Genomic DNA, 16,092 nt, shown 5'->3' with positions numbered 1-16,092 from the left:
AAGTCTATAAAGTATACCAACACTGGAGAACTGTAGTTACAGGTAATTATTATTTTCTTATTACTTTTTGTAACTAAGCTAAACTCAAATTGACATGTACCTGCTGTAGACAAAAATGTAAACGGAAAATGTGTATTTTTTTTTTTTATCCACCTCAGTGGCATTCCTCTTCAACTGGATTGGGTTTTTCCTTTCCTTCTGTCTCACCACCTCAGCTGCTGGACGATATGGAGCAATATCTGGATTTGGCCTCTCACTCATCAAGTGGATTCTGATTGTTAGAGTAAGTACGTCAAATAAATTTTGCCTGTTAGGGTCACCCCGTAGTTGTCACAGTGCTGATAATGGTTGGCAGAGATATGCACATCCATTTGAGTGACCAAGCCTCACTCCATGTACACCAGGGCCTCTATTTCTACTCATGAAATTTTCACTCCGAAATAAGTGCCTTTTCTAAATGAGGTAATCAACATATTCCAAGACCACAATATTGAATATGCATCAAGTTGTCATGTGAAAACCCAGTGCTAGAAATAGGGCTGTGATGACATTGAGTGAGGTGGCCACCACAGCATCCATCCACTGCTTGATTCGTTCTCGAGATTGCCAGCTACTCCTTCAACAATTGCTTGCTGTACATGAAGTACATACGAATGCTCCATAAAAAATGCTACCTTGCCAGAGACAACCCAATGGTAAAAAAAGGTTTAAGAAAAAAAAAAAGGTTATGACTGAGTTCTGCGACCCCTTTTGATCCATGACAGATCAACTTCACTTTTTAGCTCTACAGCCAGAATTGCTATGGGTCATTTTCAGCCATCTACTTTGTTGATAAACCACTTGCTCTGTAAAGTCATTGCACTGAGATCTCTAGTGCCAATGGTTGACAAAAAGCAAACAGTCTTTTGACTCCTGATGTGGTTGAAGCTCTTACTGTATCGCTTATGTGCCTCAGAACAGTTCATTTGGCAGACATGCTTTGGTCTGTTTTCTTATTAAACGTTAGTGTTGGTCACAAAATCATTTGCATTACTTGCATTACTTGTATGCAAAAATAGTTATAGTAGAAAAGTACTTTGCTTAAGGTTATACGAAAGAAAAGCTTTCTTTTGTAGTTCTTGGACAATAATTTGTCATTACAATATGCAAAATAGAGTCACATCAATTACCATTCAACAGATAAAGCAAGAAACAACCTAGTCAACACATGAGTTATGAAAAATAAATATACAATTGCTACAGTATGCCTGCCACTGCTATTGTAAAATTCCTGTTAACGTGCACTGAAAATAATAAAGTTAATTCATCACTTCTGTTTTTATAAGTAGTTATTTGAGTTTGACTAAGCTGTGCAGTGCTGTTAAGATCACATTTTAAAGGGAATACATGCAGACCTACGATGATTATAGAGCATCCTATGGACCTAGTGGTTGTGGCTCTCCTCAAATTGCTCTTCAGTGCTACTTGATTTAAATCCTGAGTGGTATAAAACATTAGGTCAGATCAGCAAAAACCAAATAAGTGGTGCAATGGTTGTAAATTTCTGATGAACATGTAAAGATAATGTGGTAGATTGCCAGACGTTTGGTGCAACTAATTTACAGAAAATGTCCTGTTTTATGTTCTATATTTTAGAAGAACAAATTTGAAAAAAACACATACAAAAATAAAGTATTAATTAAAAAAAACATGGTTTTCAATGTGCACTTGCTACTACTTTTTGATCAACTCCATCAATCGTTTAACCTCTACTGAAAGAAATGTAACCACATGTGGTAATACGTTCAGACAAATGAATTGCTTCTCGATCAGTACAGATGTCATTATCTAGTAAATGTTGGGCCATATCAAATATTTTATTTCTTGTTCCAAGAGCTTGCAAAGAAGAGAATGTGCATTAAAGATTCAGAGTAATTTAAGTCGTTTGCAAAAACCCTGATTATTTAGATGTTGGAGTGACCTCTAAATTCCGTAAATTGAACGAGAAAAAAACACAGTTGAACTGAAGGTTCTATTGACTCAATTAACCCTGCTTCTTTTTAGCTGCAGAGAAGAAGATAAACTAAGAAACAGTATTTTCTTTGAAACTATATCAAGTAGCGTATAATTATTAACTGACTTGCTATGGAGGACTTGAACGGCTAATTTTTTTTTTAGAACTGTCCATGTCTCACTCCCCTCCAGACAATATTTGGCACTCTCTAAATACTTTTTCCATGGATTAATACATCCGTCCGATCTTTGATCAATGTAGTGTCAGATATTTGATTTTAGAAGAGCCTTCTTTAATTCATGTACATCATTCCTCTTTTCTATAACACAGGTTTAAAAAAAATGCCACGTTTGCCAATCTTGCCTTAATAAACATACTATTGATGAATTTACAAGCATATTTAATGGAACAATGTATTTATTTGTTTATGAGCTTTGAAATGAGCTGAACAACTCTTGAAACTTTACCGTTTACAAATCCACAATGTACATAGATTTCACTGTTTTGGGTATTTTAACATGACTTCCTTTTCTGTCTTCACTTTTAGTTTTCTACCTACTTCCCTGGGTATTTTGATGGCCAGTACTGGCTTTGGTGGGTTTTCCTGGTGTTGGGTAAGTACTTTTAAATTAAAACAGTTCATTAGTATGATTTAATATTATAATGCATAAAAACACATTTTAGAATAATCTATTGTTTGAGGATCATTGATTCACTTCCAGGCTGGAAGGCTTCAGTCTGTTTTTTTGTAAACCCTTATGTGAGCTGAACCGTTTGCTAGAACCATGATACTCTGGGTTAATCCATTATTAGAACTTAATTCCCTTTTTAAAGTTGAAGCTCAAAGCGAACAACCTAGAAAGAGTCAGGGGGTTTATCAGCAGGGGATTTATCAGCTAGAAGTGTAATTAACACACTTCCTCTTTAGGGGAAGAAGAAAGAAGAAAACAGCATTTGTACAGGACACAGGAAAGCATCACACAGCTGGTCTTACCCGAAAAATGAAAGGCTGGGTTTTTTTAGGTGATCAAATCAAATCAAATCATTAACATTTATAAAGCGCGCTACTCACCCGTGCGGGTCTCAAGGCGCTAGGGGGGAAAGGGGGGGTTATCGCTGCTCGAACAGCCAAGTCTTTAGGAGTCTCCGGAAAGCGGAGTGGTCCTGGGTGGTCCTGAGGCTGGTGGGGAGGGAGTTCCAGGTCTTGGCCGCCAGGAAGGAGAAAGATCTCCCACCCGCCGTGGAGCGGCGGGTGCGAGGGACGGCAGCAAGTGCGAGGCCAGCGGAGCGGAGGGGGCGGGTGGGGACGTAGAAGCTGAGGCGTCTGTTGAGGTATTCCGGTCCCTTGTTGTGGAGGGCTTTGTGTGCGTGGGTGAGAAGACGGAAGGTGATCCTTTTGCTGACTGGGAGCCAATGCAGGTGTCTCAGGTGTGCGGAGATGTGGCTGTTGCGGGGTACGTCGAGGATGAGGCGGGCCGAGGCGTTTTGGATGCGTTGCAGGCGGTTTTGGAGTTTGGCTGTGGTCCCGGCGTAGAGGGTGTTGCCGTAGTCCAGGCGGCTCGTGACGAGGGCGTGGGTCACGGTTTTTCTGGTGTCGGCGGGGATCCAGCGGAAGATCTTACGGAGCATGCGGAGAGTGAGGAAGCAGGCGGAGGACACGGCGTTGACTTGCTTGGTCATGGTGAGAAGAGGGTCCAAGATGAAGCCGAGGTTGCGGGCGTGGTCTGCGGGGGTCGGTGCGGTGCCGAGGGCCGTGGGCCACCAGGAGTCGTCCCAGGCGGACGGGGTGTTGCCGAGGATGAGGACTTCCGTTTTTTCAGAGTTCAGCTTTAGGCGGCTGAGCCTCATCCAATCTGCGACGTCCTTCATACCCTCTTGTAGGTTGGTCTTGGCGCTGGCGGGGTCCTTGGTGAGGGAGAGTACAAGTTGGGTGTCGTCGGCGTAGGAGGTGATGATGATGTCGTGCTTGCGTACGATGTCGGCGAGGGGGCTCATGTAGACATTGAAGAGTGTCGGGCTGAGCGATGAGCCTTGAGGTACGCCGCAGATGATCTTGGTGGGTTCTGAGCGAAACGGAGGGAGGTAAACTCTTTGGGAGCGGTTAGCGAGGAAGGAGGCGATCCAGTCCAGGGCCTGGCCTTGGATCCCGGTGGAGCGTAGGCGGGTGATTAGGGTGCGGTGACAGACGGTGTCAAAGGCAGCCGAGAGGTCGAGGAGAATGAGGGCGACTGTTTCACCGTTGTCCATCAGGGTTCTGATGTCGTCTGTGACTGAGATGAGGGCGGTTTCCGTGCTGTGGTTGGTTCGGAATCCGGTTTGTGAAGGGTCGAGCAGGTTGTTGTCTTCCAGGAAGGTGGTCAGCTGTTTGTTGACGGTCTTTTCTATTACCTTGGCTGGGAAAGGTAGAAGAGAGATGGGGCGGAAGTTTTTCAGGTCGCTTGGGTCAGCCGTAGGTTTCTTTAGTAGGGCGTTGACTTCAGCGTGCTTCCAGCATTCGGGGAAGGTAGCAGAAGAAAAAGAAGAGTTGATGACGGTCTGGAGGTGCGGGGCGATGATGTCGTCGGCTTTGTTAAAGATGAAGTGCGGGCAGGGGTCCGAAGGGGCGCCGGAGTGGATAGAGTTCATGATGGATTTGGTTTCTTCCGTGTTGATGTGGGTCCAGTTGTTGAGGGTGATGTCCGGGGAAGCGGGTTCAGTGGTGTATGGTTGGGACCTTCCGATTGAAAAAAGGCCTTTGAGAAAGCCCAAAAAAGTTGCTGTCCATTATTTTTCAACCATTCTGATTAAGCCAGTACTAAATAGATGAAGACACACCTTTATCCAGAAAAGAACAATTAGTCTTTAGGGCCTGCTAATTGCAGCAAATGTTTGGGCTATTGGCACTGGTTGCAATAAGATAGAATACACATACACACGCTCAACTTTGCCGTCACTCTGTCCACCTCTCCCAAACCATATCCGTGCACTCCCTCACAAGTTGCCCTCTGGAAAATAGTCTCTTGCTATGTCATAGGCCAAAGTAAGGTGTGCAGTGGGGTATCTCGAGTCTCATAATTCAGTAGTAATTTGAGATCGTTGAACCTTTTTATTCAGATATTCCGCCACTGGGCTGTTTCGTACTACTGAGCTTTTGTCTTCAAAAATGCTGTCCTGATTGTTACATTTGAGAGCAAGGCGTAAAGGCGTTAGGACTTAAGTATTTAATGGAACAAATAAGAATGCATTACTTACAGTGTCTGCATGTTTGTTCAAGGTCTTTTGCACAGAAAATAATAAACATGAACTTTCTTATGGATGGTACCGAAAAGGGCGTGTAGGACAGTTGATATAATACATCTGTTTTTGTAAGTTTTTATTTTATTAGTATCTGCTGGATTATATTAGCTAAACTATATAGCGTGGTTTGTTTGTTGGACCAGCGTTGTTTCAATTGTAGCATTGAGTTGTTACAAAATAAACAAGCATTGGTGCAACCACAGGCATTGCTTTGTAGCCTTTCAGCTTTGTCAGTGCTTGTTTTGTCATGGCTTTTTGTACATTAAATTGTTGAAGTAGCTGCCAAGACTAAAAGTAAAAATATTTCTTTAAACTCAAAACACACATTGCCATACTAATCCTTGGAATATTTTTTTTTGTTGGGGGAGAAGGTGTACTCTTTGTGAGAGCAAAATGTGGTTTCTCTCAGTGTAACTAGCCAGTGGCAGAAGGGGAGGGTGCTAACATATCTCCCCATGCTATAACTATGAGTTGTGATGAGCAGAAGAAAATCTGAATGACACAGCAACAAAATAATGAATAGAGAGGGCTTGCTGAAAGCTCTTATAAGTAAGTATGTTATGTATCTAATATTTGTAACATCAAATGGATTTAGCTAACACAAGACTTGAAAACATGAAGTGAATACATTTGAAAAGAAAGCTGATACATGGGCTGCTGAGTTTGAATGTTGGGAGGGTATTCTGCCGTAGGTGACCTTTTGGAGCAGTTTTAGTTGTACAGAAAAGAAATGCGTCGCCTTTGTGAAAGGATGCCCTATTTCTGTGCAACAAAAGAACCAATTAAAGCATTATATATGAAGTGTACAAAGTTACGCTTGATGCAGCTTGATTTATTGTGGTGTTTTCCATTTACTAAATGATAGATGATTAGTGTGCTTTTATTTCATCCTTCTTACTTGCCTCTTATTGCACATACGATAAGGCATTAACCTTTTCCATTAGCTATTACTTGTCTGGCACTTGTGCTACAATCAGAAATGCAACACCGGGAAAATGTTTTGTTTTATACGCTTCGAACTGACATGGTGGTTCAAACTAATCCTTCAGAGAAACACTCAAATTAAGCTTTTCCCAGCGGCTTTCTTAACACTGAGTGTGCAATTTGATGCTGTGGACTCATCTAGTGCCCGGTTGTTATGAAGTATTCTCCATTCTTATTTGGGCCCTTAATAGGTTGCGAGAACCTTGACTGGTCTGCCTGTTAGGGTGTTGCTGCCTACCTAAACGTTGTGAAGATATTTCTTTCTTTATTCTTTTTTTTTTTTTTTTTTTTTAACTGGACCAGGTTCGCTAACTAGTTAAGTTGCTTAACCCGTAGAGAAAACTGTGTTAGCCTCTCCATGTAGGAGAGCTGCCACAAAGAGAAGTACACATTTTCATAAGCCTAATGCTGATTCACAAATATGGTCCAACTATAGGCCCAGATCCCTTTTATCCATAGTTTCGAAACTGCTAGAAAAACATGTGAATCTGCATCTAACACAACTTGTAGAACAGAATGACTTACTTCATCCTTCTCAGTCGGCCTTTTGTGCAGGTTACAGTACAGAATCTGCACTGGTTGGGGCGGTCACCGAATTTGAGACAAACTGGATGAGGGAGGAGGAGCTGTACGTCTGCTTTTAGACCCGAGTGCAGCCTTCTACACTGTCAGTCATGAAATATTACTTTAAAAACTTGATGGATCGAGGCAAATCGCTCTCTTGGATAGAATCCTTTTTGACAGGTTGCTTCTTTCTGGTTCACTCAAATCAATGCAGATCTAAGCCACATGCGCTTATGTCAGGAGTGCCTCAGGGCTCTATTCTGAGCCTGGTATTATTTAATCATATGTGAGGCAACTGGCGAATATTGATGAGAATTTCGGTCTCCTTCTTTTCTCTTATGCAGATGACACCCAAATAGTGGTCTCCCTGTCTTTGAAGAACCAGTCTACTAAGGCTGCACTTCCCCTCTGACTTAAGCAAGTGGCAGATTGGATGTCTGCAAATTTTGTGAACCCGAATGGGAACAAAACTGAAGTACTCCTGGTTTTTACATCCCCTACATTATGGGGCCCCCACCTCTGGCCAGCATTCTTAGGTGCTTCTCCACTCCCTGCTGTGCAGGTGCAAATTCTTGGAGTATGGTTGGATCAGGAACTGGCAATGATGCAACGGATAGCTAAGGTGGCTGCCACTTGTTTTGGCATTTTTAAATGGCTGAGAAAAATACTATACTGTATTCCATTTACAGCTCAGCGTACCGTAGTCCAAGCATTAGTTATTTCAAGGCTGGACAACGGTAATGTTCTCTATCTTGGAGTGGCAAAAACCTTGCCAAAACGCCTGCAAATAGTACAGACTGCTTTGCTACAGAGATAGTACGGGTCTCTTGCTTCGCGCAGCGCAGCTCACTATTTCTGCCACCTTACTCCATTCTCTCCATTGTTTGCCCGTGGACACACGGGTTCTTTTTAAAGCACTCTTTTTATGTATAAATGTCTATACAACACTGCCCCCTCCTATTCAAGCTCAAAAGTCACCTATTATGTGCCGCAGGATATACTTGGGTCGAGTCATCAGAACCTAGCTGTTGTCCCTACAGTCAGACGGGCCCAATAAGGTGACTCTTCCTTGCGCGTTCTTGGTCCTAAACTGTGGAACAACCTCCTGCCACGTCTGAAAGAATGTAAATCCCATCTGGGATTCCTTAAGCTGTTGAAAATGTGGCTTTTCTCACCGATTTAGTCCTGGGAGACCCGGTCATCTGTTACTGATCTGCTACTGTAACTTGGCTGGCCCTGGCAAACCCGCTGGGTAGCCATGTGCTTTATAAATTACATAATCAATCATAATGGATATTTTGAGTTGCTTTCATCTTTACCATAATGCCTGAATTGCCTTTTTTTTAACTGTTGGATTTATTGATGTGGAATTGCATCAGACCTGATAACGTGAGCGATCATGTGACCTCAGCATGGTCTATATTATACTGTATTCAACATTTGTAACGCCTGTTTCTACTCATAGTATACTAAAAGTGCTTTGCACTCCTTCTTAATATTGTTGGAATACAGGATTTAAGTGGTTTGTTGTGGGAATAAAAGGTGACCTATGTAGGAATCTTTCATTGTTTGACCAGAGGTTTCCTTCACTCTTCTTAATGCACCTCATGGTCATTTAGAGTGGCAGATAAGTATCATGCTGATAGAATTGTACTTAACATACATACACGTACAGGGATTGCCACTATGCTTTGATCTAATTGCCTCGTAACGTTCATTCATAAGGCACCTATGCTAGTCAGTGGACCAAGAACAGTATAGCAGAAGGGCAAGTCAGTGAGCAGGGAGAACCCTTCGAGGCCTCACTAATGAAGTGGTGCTGGTCAGGATCCATCCCCCTCGAGACCATTTGTTAAGATCCTAGACTGGGGGGATTCAGATGTGAGTCAACATCCATCCATCAATTTCTCTAGCCCACATGAGAGAGAGGCACCAAAAAACCAGAGATTAAAAAGTGGAGACTAGATTTGCATTACAATGTTACTTATCCCTGGGTGCTCCAGTTGATGCTGTCAGGAGCATGGAAGATCTACTTTCCTGTTTCCTCTCAGAAGCTTGGTCAGCCAGCATCCGATCTCAAGCCACAGTGCTCTGATAACCAGGATGGAAAATTTACCCATAGAAAGGCAATCATTTGATTGATGGCAGATGTGTATGCCTAGTCCCTCAGTTTATTCGAACTAATGCCTCTGTCTGAATGAATTCTCACGTTTACTGACATGTGGCTAAGCTTTGACCAGTTTCCTAAGAGACAGGGATCCAGTCAGATCCTGGGACGGAAATGACTGAGTAGACCATTTCTTTTAGAGTGAGTGCCCAAAGGGAATGAGGGACGGAACAACATTTGCTCGAGCCGGCTTCTTTCTGAGCAGAGGCACCTCAGTGTGTTTGAGGGGGGTACTTGTATTTTAGCTTGTGAGGTAGCCTACATGCATCTGTTTTAGTAGGCGTAGGCAGAGACAGCACCTTGATATCAGTAGGTCAAGCTTTAGGCTACCACAACCCCTAGTATAAGGATCAGTGACTTTAGACCAGAAAAGCAATGTGGCGTGTGCCCTAACATTACCAAAGAAAGTGCCTGGGTTGTGGTTATTAGTGTTTTCCCTGATGAACATTAGACATGTGCAAAGTTCCTTTATACGAGAAGAAAGAGTTTAGGAGGTTAGGGCCTGAGAAACAAGGATGTCTTAGGTTTGTTGATTCTATAAAAATAAATGCTGTTTTAGCTTGATATTTGTCACTGGTGTCTAGTACTTTTGCAATACTGATTTGTTAAAATGAGGATCCTATCCTAGTTTTCTCTTCAGCATCAGAGTGATGAAGTGCCAGTCTACCATGACAAAGGTTATTATTAGTGTTGAAAGGAAAATAGAGAACCAAACCCTTTGGCTCTAATAAACGTCTGATTTGTTTGTACCTCACTTAATGTTATCACAGATTCTAAGGATAGTGCTGTTCAATTTTGGGTCATTGGGTAAACTGGATGCGTAGCCAGGATTTACTGTTTAGTTGTCATAATTTTCTAGTTTTAGTGGGCAATAAGGTGCTTTCCCTATCTAGTATTGACTTAAGTAAGAGTGCTTGGTAGGTGTGATCACCTTAAAGTTTTAAAAACAATTAACATGTTGGGGGGGATTCAGGTTTCACATTGAGTTTTTTGCATGGATTAGATACAATTTCCAGTCTTGGCCTGCCTTGCAGACCTTAATACATTTTTATTTCAGGTGGAAAGATATAGGTTTGAGTAGATTTTTACCCTGATTAACATGATTTCTTACCGTTCTAGTCTATAGCAGTGACTCAGTTCAGTCGTTAGTGCCCAAATGTGTGGTGGAGGACCAAAGTTGTAAAAGTGAGTTCAGTGACATGGTGCTAGTCAGTATAAAATAATCCAGTTTTGCAGCATGCATATAACACACATGAAAGGGAGTTTGCATTATAAACGGTTATGATAGACGAAACACCTGAAGATCTTATAGGGACTGACTTAGATCAGATGGAGTCACAATTAAGCCTTCCTCCATGTTTTAGTATGTAATCCTTGTATTCTTTGGGACGTAATGCAGATGCCTAGATATTTCTAATTAAGCTATTTGTTCAGTAGCAGTCTCCCCTCTAAGGTTATATTTGTGCCTACTACAATAAACTTTGTGTTGAATGCAAACTCTTTTTATTTTTTTCATTTTGCAGAATTCCCCGAGGCCCTCATAGCAAGGCTAGTTTCAGTTTGTACTAAAAGCAATATGTTCTACACAGAGTTGCTTTCAAACAGTTGAGTGAGAAGTAGTTTGTTAATGAAGATGTTAAACAAAACTAAGGTAAAGGTGCATCCTTGCCATGCTGCTTTCAGTATGTCAGCTGCATCTGCTAGCACAACTGTTTTGCCATATCATTCTCCATGGGTAGCATTACAGTGTCAGTTGATGGCTTCAACAGTGCCTTGCTTTAACCCCAGGGAAATTAGTAATTAAAACATCTGGAGTATTTGATTTATTTGAAATCACTGAAGTTCAAAAGATGACATGCGCAGTTTATTTTTTCAAAGTTGCTCATGCTTGACTTCACACTGCATCAGTAGAAGTCCTGATTAAATGAACTCATTCCCACACGTAACTCTGCCTGAGACAGACTCAACACATAAAGTCAGACTTATTTGCTCAGAACTCTTTATTGTGATATCCAGGAGGAAGAACTTGAACTGGTCTGTTAAATTTTTTAAGTACTATTTTACTTTATTTAGGTTCATTCGGTCTAGAGTTCTGGACCATTTAAAATTACAAAGATAACACTCTTACGTAATAAATGAAATATGTTAAAATTCATAATAACAATACATAGTGCTGATAACACCAGTAACAATCGGAGAAATATAACTGTGAAATCCTCAAAACTGAGCTTTTGATCATAGATAAAATGCAATAGATAAGACATGGGTAAGATAATAATAATAATTAAAAAAAAGGAAAAAGCTGTGATTAAAAACTTGTGTCTATCATACCAATGTGTGCAGCTGTTTCCTTTCATAAGACCTGGCCTTAGCCAGTCCCAAAAAAACAAAACAGATAAAATTCACTTCCATATATAAAATATTTTGTCAAATAGCATGTCAAATTTCGAGTGCAAAAATGTCTCTGTAAACTTATACAATCTCTACTGGTCATATAAAGGGCCGCTGGTTTCTAATGAAATTCCTGAAAAAGCTACATGAAAGATGAGGGAAAAAGGCATCAATGAAAATTATGTCTTATTAAATCTCCCTCTATGGGCTATTGCCAAACTGACTCAAATGCCCTTTGCTGCAATAAACCTACGGCGGATGAACCAAGCCTCCGATAAATATTTGGTAACTGAAGTAGCTACCAGAGAAGATGTATCATATATACAGATTCTGGTGGCATTAGCTCTGTCCTGCAGTGACACATTTTTACACAGGGGAATGATCCACCTCCCTCTGGGACTCTTGTACAAAGGGCAGAAGAATAGTATATGCTCTATTGTTTCTTTACAATGTTGGCAAAGAATACATCTATCGGTTGAAGAGTTATTAGATGACCAGTGAGCCGTGTAACTATTGATAGGCAGTGTACCATATCTTAGCTGGAGGTATAAGACACGAGCATACGGAGGCATAGAAAGATTCAAAAAGTTCTCGGGCCAAGGCACATGCTTAAGTTGAAGAAATTCCATTGTTAGCCTGCCCGCCTCCTTTTGGTGGAAGGAATCTTCATTAATTTTCTCCCAATATCTTCTTTTAACGAGTTGCCTTGCATTGTTGGGGATTAGTTCCGGATATTTCCAGTAATGGGTGAGTCCTATTTTATCCCAGGCAGATTTCATCTCCTTCAACCAAAGGATTTTTTCCAGGGCCTGGGGAGAGGCTATGAGTTCCCTTATCGCCAACCTGAATGGTTCGAGTTCAACAGTTCTCCATAGACTAATCCAGTAGGAAAGAGGTCTTAGGGCCGCTGTGGTGTTGATGCTATTTAAACCTAAATCGAGCCTAAGAGGGATCATTGGTGTGCCCATACCTAATCGGGACACCTGTCTAAGGAAATGGTTTTCTTTAGTTTGCAGAATGTCAAAATGTTTGTGCGAACCCCAAAGTTCGGCTCCATATAGGGCCGCCGCACGGATTTGGACATTGTAAATCTCCGCGATTATGTTCAAGGGGGGACTCAGAGCCTTTCTAGACCTACGAACAAGGGCCCCACCTCTTTGGCTTATAATAAGTGCCCCTTTATCAATGGCTGCCTTCCATTTACCTGTGGTCGATAGTCTGATACCCAAGTAATCAAACTCTTCCACTTTTTCCAGCGGAATTGAGTTCATTTCTATTTTAGCAACCAGTCGTTTCCTTGAAGTATTATATATCATAAGTTTTGTTTTCTTGACGTTTACGTCCAGACCATAGTCACTACAAAAGACACAGAATTGGTTGATCAAGTTTTGAATTCCCATTGGTGATTTCAATAGCAAAATTGTGTCATCTGCATATAGCAGACACAGGATTTTTTTCCCTACCAATTTAGGTGAGTCATTTATGCAATTCTCTAAGTAGTGGATACAGTTATTAATATAGAGCAGGAAAAGAGTGGGCGCCAAGACACATCCCTGTCTGACTCCTTTCTTAATAGCTACGGGGTCAGTCAACTCACCCCCCCTTACCACATCTAATTTGAGCATAGGTATTATCATGCAATCGGGCAATGAGTTTCAAGAGGCCTGATGGAACCCCCATGTTTGATAGTGTTGACCTTAGCATGGTCCTGGGGATCAAATCAAATGCAGCTCTAAGATCTATAAAGACCACATACAGATTTCCCCCCCCCCCCATGTCAACATTCTTCCATTTAATTGACAGGAATCTCAGGGCTTGGTCTATGGTACTCACTGCAGGTCTAAATCCCGCTTGTAAGTCAGAGAGAGCTTCAGACTCCGAAATCCATTCATCGAGATGAAACAAAAGATGTTTTGCATACATTTTTTGGGAATTATCGAGAAGACAAATCTGTCGATAGTTGGCAGGGGTATTGGGGCTACCTTTTTTAAAAATGGGTACTATTTCAGCCCCTTTCCAAGTAGGTGGAGCGGGAGCCCCCGCTGCAATTGCATTACAGATAAGGTTAAGATATGGTGCCCATATATCAGGTCTTGACTTGTAAAAATCGCCTGGAATCTTATCTGGGCCCGGAGCCTTTCCCCAGTTCAGTGAATCTATTGCTGCTCTTGTTTCGGTTAGGGTGAATATAATCGGGGTGGTCTCTTGGGTTGTTGAAGCAACAGGGGCCCAAAAAGATGCTTCCGATGGTCCTTCATATAGTTGCCCAAAGTGCTCCACCCATGCTGCAGAGAGAATTGAGGAGCCAGGTACGGCGGGGGAATCGCTGCAATCATCTGCTATTAGCTTCCAGAACCTGGATGTGTTGTTAGATTTAGCAGTCTCCAGGATAGTGACCCATCTGGCCTCTTCCCAGCTTCTGCGCGCCTTAAGACATTCCTTCTTATAATCCTTCCTGGCTATTCTTAAAGACTCAGCATGGCCGTCTTTTAGTGCTTTCAAAAGAGTTAGTTGTGCTTCCCTGCATAAATTATTGACCCAGGGAGCGCAATGCTTTTTATTTGGGTTGTTGGAAATCTCTTTTGTAAAGAGATGCTTTAGAGCTTGAAACAATTCAGTATGGGCTGCTAAAAGTTTGTCACCCTCACCCTCCTCATTAAACTGAATCATACACTCCATTTGATTGGCTAACAGGTTATATATAGATGCGAGGTGTTTAGGGGATGAAATAACAGATTCCCATTTTAATTTGCCTCTTTTGTTTGTTAAGGCCAGCTGTAGGGCATAAGCCTTGGAATGGGGAGCTTTAAGCGAAGGAAAGAGTCCTCTGGTTAGTAAAATCAACGGGTCGTGGTCACTCTCAACATGCTCTTGGACCCTCATGTCAAACATGTGGCTCCACAGTCGGATGTCAAGGAGTATGTAATCAATCTGACTCCTATGCCCTCCACGCCTAAAGGTGGCTTGCAAATTGGTATTGGAGCGGTAACGGCCATTACAAGCTCGGAGACCATGCGCTAGTGTGATATCAGCCAGTAAGCGCGCTGATTTATTCAGTCTTGGTCTTTTATTGGAGACTAGCTGAGGGATACCCCAATAGGCATCCTCTTCTTTGCATATCCCTTGAACCAAGGGATTGGGCTCGAATGTGACATTAAAGTCCCCTCCAATCAAGATAAAATGGGAAGAATTGTTTTTAAGAAAACTGTCCAGAATAGGCAGAGCATCAGAGTCCGAATGGGAGCCCACATTCCTGTTATAGATATTAATTAATAGTAAAGATCTCTCTTCAGAAGTCGTTATTAATAAGGCCTGCAAATCAGGGCAACCCACATCTATTCCTTCTGTTTTACACCTAAGAAAACTGCTTAACCAGACAAGCAGCCCTCCCGATGGTCTCCCAAAGGACGACTTGCGTGCTGCAACCCAGTAGCTTTTAAAGCCTAATCTGTATTTAGGTTCCAATGCCCATGTTTCTTGGAAAAGACAAATCTGATGTTCGTCAATAAATTTGCCCCATCCCGGGCTTTGTAATTTACTTTCCAGCCCTGCTATGTTCCAGCTGAGTACCTTATCAAAATCCTCTGTTTTGGTAGACCCTGCTTTATTCTGGGGATATTTCCTACAAGAGGAGATACAGCTAAGAACCATACTATTTCCCCCCAGGCATACTGTAACCTGTAGCTTTCTCACTCTGTGATTTGTTCACCTCGCTGGATGCTACACCAGCTATGTTCATATCTGGTAAATTATCCAAATGGGTGAACCCCGGATTACAAGGAGCGGTTGTCAGACTAAAAACCCCTTCCTCATTAACTTGATGCGTAGTGCTTACAGAGGTTCCCTGATTGTCAAAGTCTGCCAGAGTCGATGGAATAACAGAATTAGAAACACTGAGGACAGGATGGTGAGTATCTTCAACTTCACAGGTACTCGGAGCCACTTCTGAAGGGTCATTTCTTAGTCAATCTATCTCAGAAAGAGACGACGAAAGGCATCTAAGGCCAAGTTTGGGGATAGGCTGTATTTGGGTAACAGGGGAAGCTCCGTGCAGCAACGGCAATTGCCTACTCACAAATGGCATAGAGGGAGGATAAAACACTTGTAACCTGCAAAGGGAAGCTTTACCTACTGAAGGATAAGGTCTATTGGCATTTGAAAAGAGCTGCTGTACAAGGCCAGGAGAGTTAAATTTAATAACAATACAATCCCCCGGGCCATTCTTCGCTAAGGAGCCCACCCACCCTACCCTTCTCACCATCAATATCGAGGGTATCATGGAGAATGCAAACCCTGCTTTAACGTGCAACCAATGAATGACCTTGTTTTTGAGTTCGATGAAAGATTCTGAGGATTTGGGTTTGAGTTCAGGTACATTGGATATAACGAGAACATATGGGTATGATGGATGGAAGATGCAGCACTCTTGGATCAGATGAACCACTAATCTGGGCCCTCTTCTGGGGGCCTGATTGAGGATGCTCACAGTTAGGGTTGCCTTCTACTGTGTTAGTTGCTGGGTTATTCCATAGAGCAATTCCTTCTGGAAGGGGAGCGGAGACTGTGGGGAGCTTGTTCTTTGAAATGCTAGCTACTTTGACAGAACTGGACCAATCTTGGTTTATAGAGAGAAGAGGAGACTTGCCCATTTGGCCGGGTGGTCTATTAGCAGTGAAGAGGTCTCGGTTAAGGGGGGGATGATGGGAATGGAATTTAG

The 16,092-nt window shown here is 42.2% G+C and overlaps 1 protein-coding gene across 1 annotated transcript in view; it reads left to right on the top strand.

Annotated features, from left to right (window-relative positions):
- Positions 1–16,092, top strand: part of NDFIP1 (Nedd4 family interacting protein 1) — a 274,091-nt gene that overhangs the window by 177,078 nt on the left and 80,921 nt on the right. The window contains exons 5-6 of the mRNA XM_069244703.1: positions 159–283; positions 2,541–2,607. Coding sequence (XP_069100804.1) covers positions 159–283; positions 2,541–2,607 — 192 coding nt within the window. The remainder of the gene's footprint in view (positions 1–158; positions 284–2,540; positions 2,608–16,092) is intronic.

Source organism: Pleurodeles waltl, chromosome 7, assembly GCF_031143425.1.
Source record: "Pleurodeles waltl isolate 20211129_DDA chromosome 7, aPleWal1.hap1.20221129, whole genome shotgun sequence".
In the NCBI taxonomy this organism is placed as follows: Eukaryota; Metazoa; Chordata; class Amphibia; order Caudata; family Salamandridae; genus Pleurodeles; species Pleurodeles waltl.
This window is presented reverse-complemented; position numbering and strand designations above follow the sequence as displayed.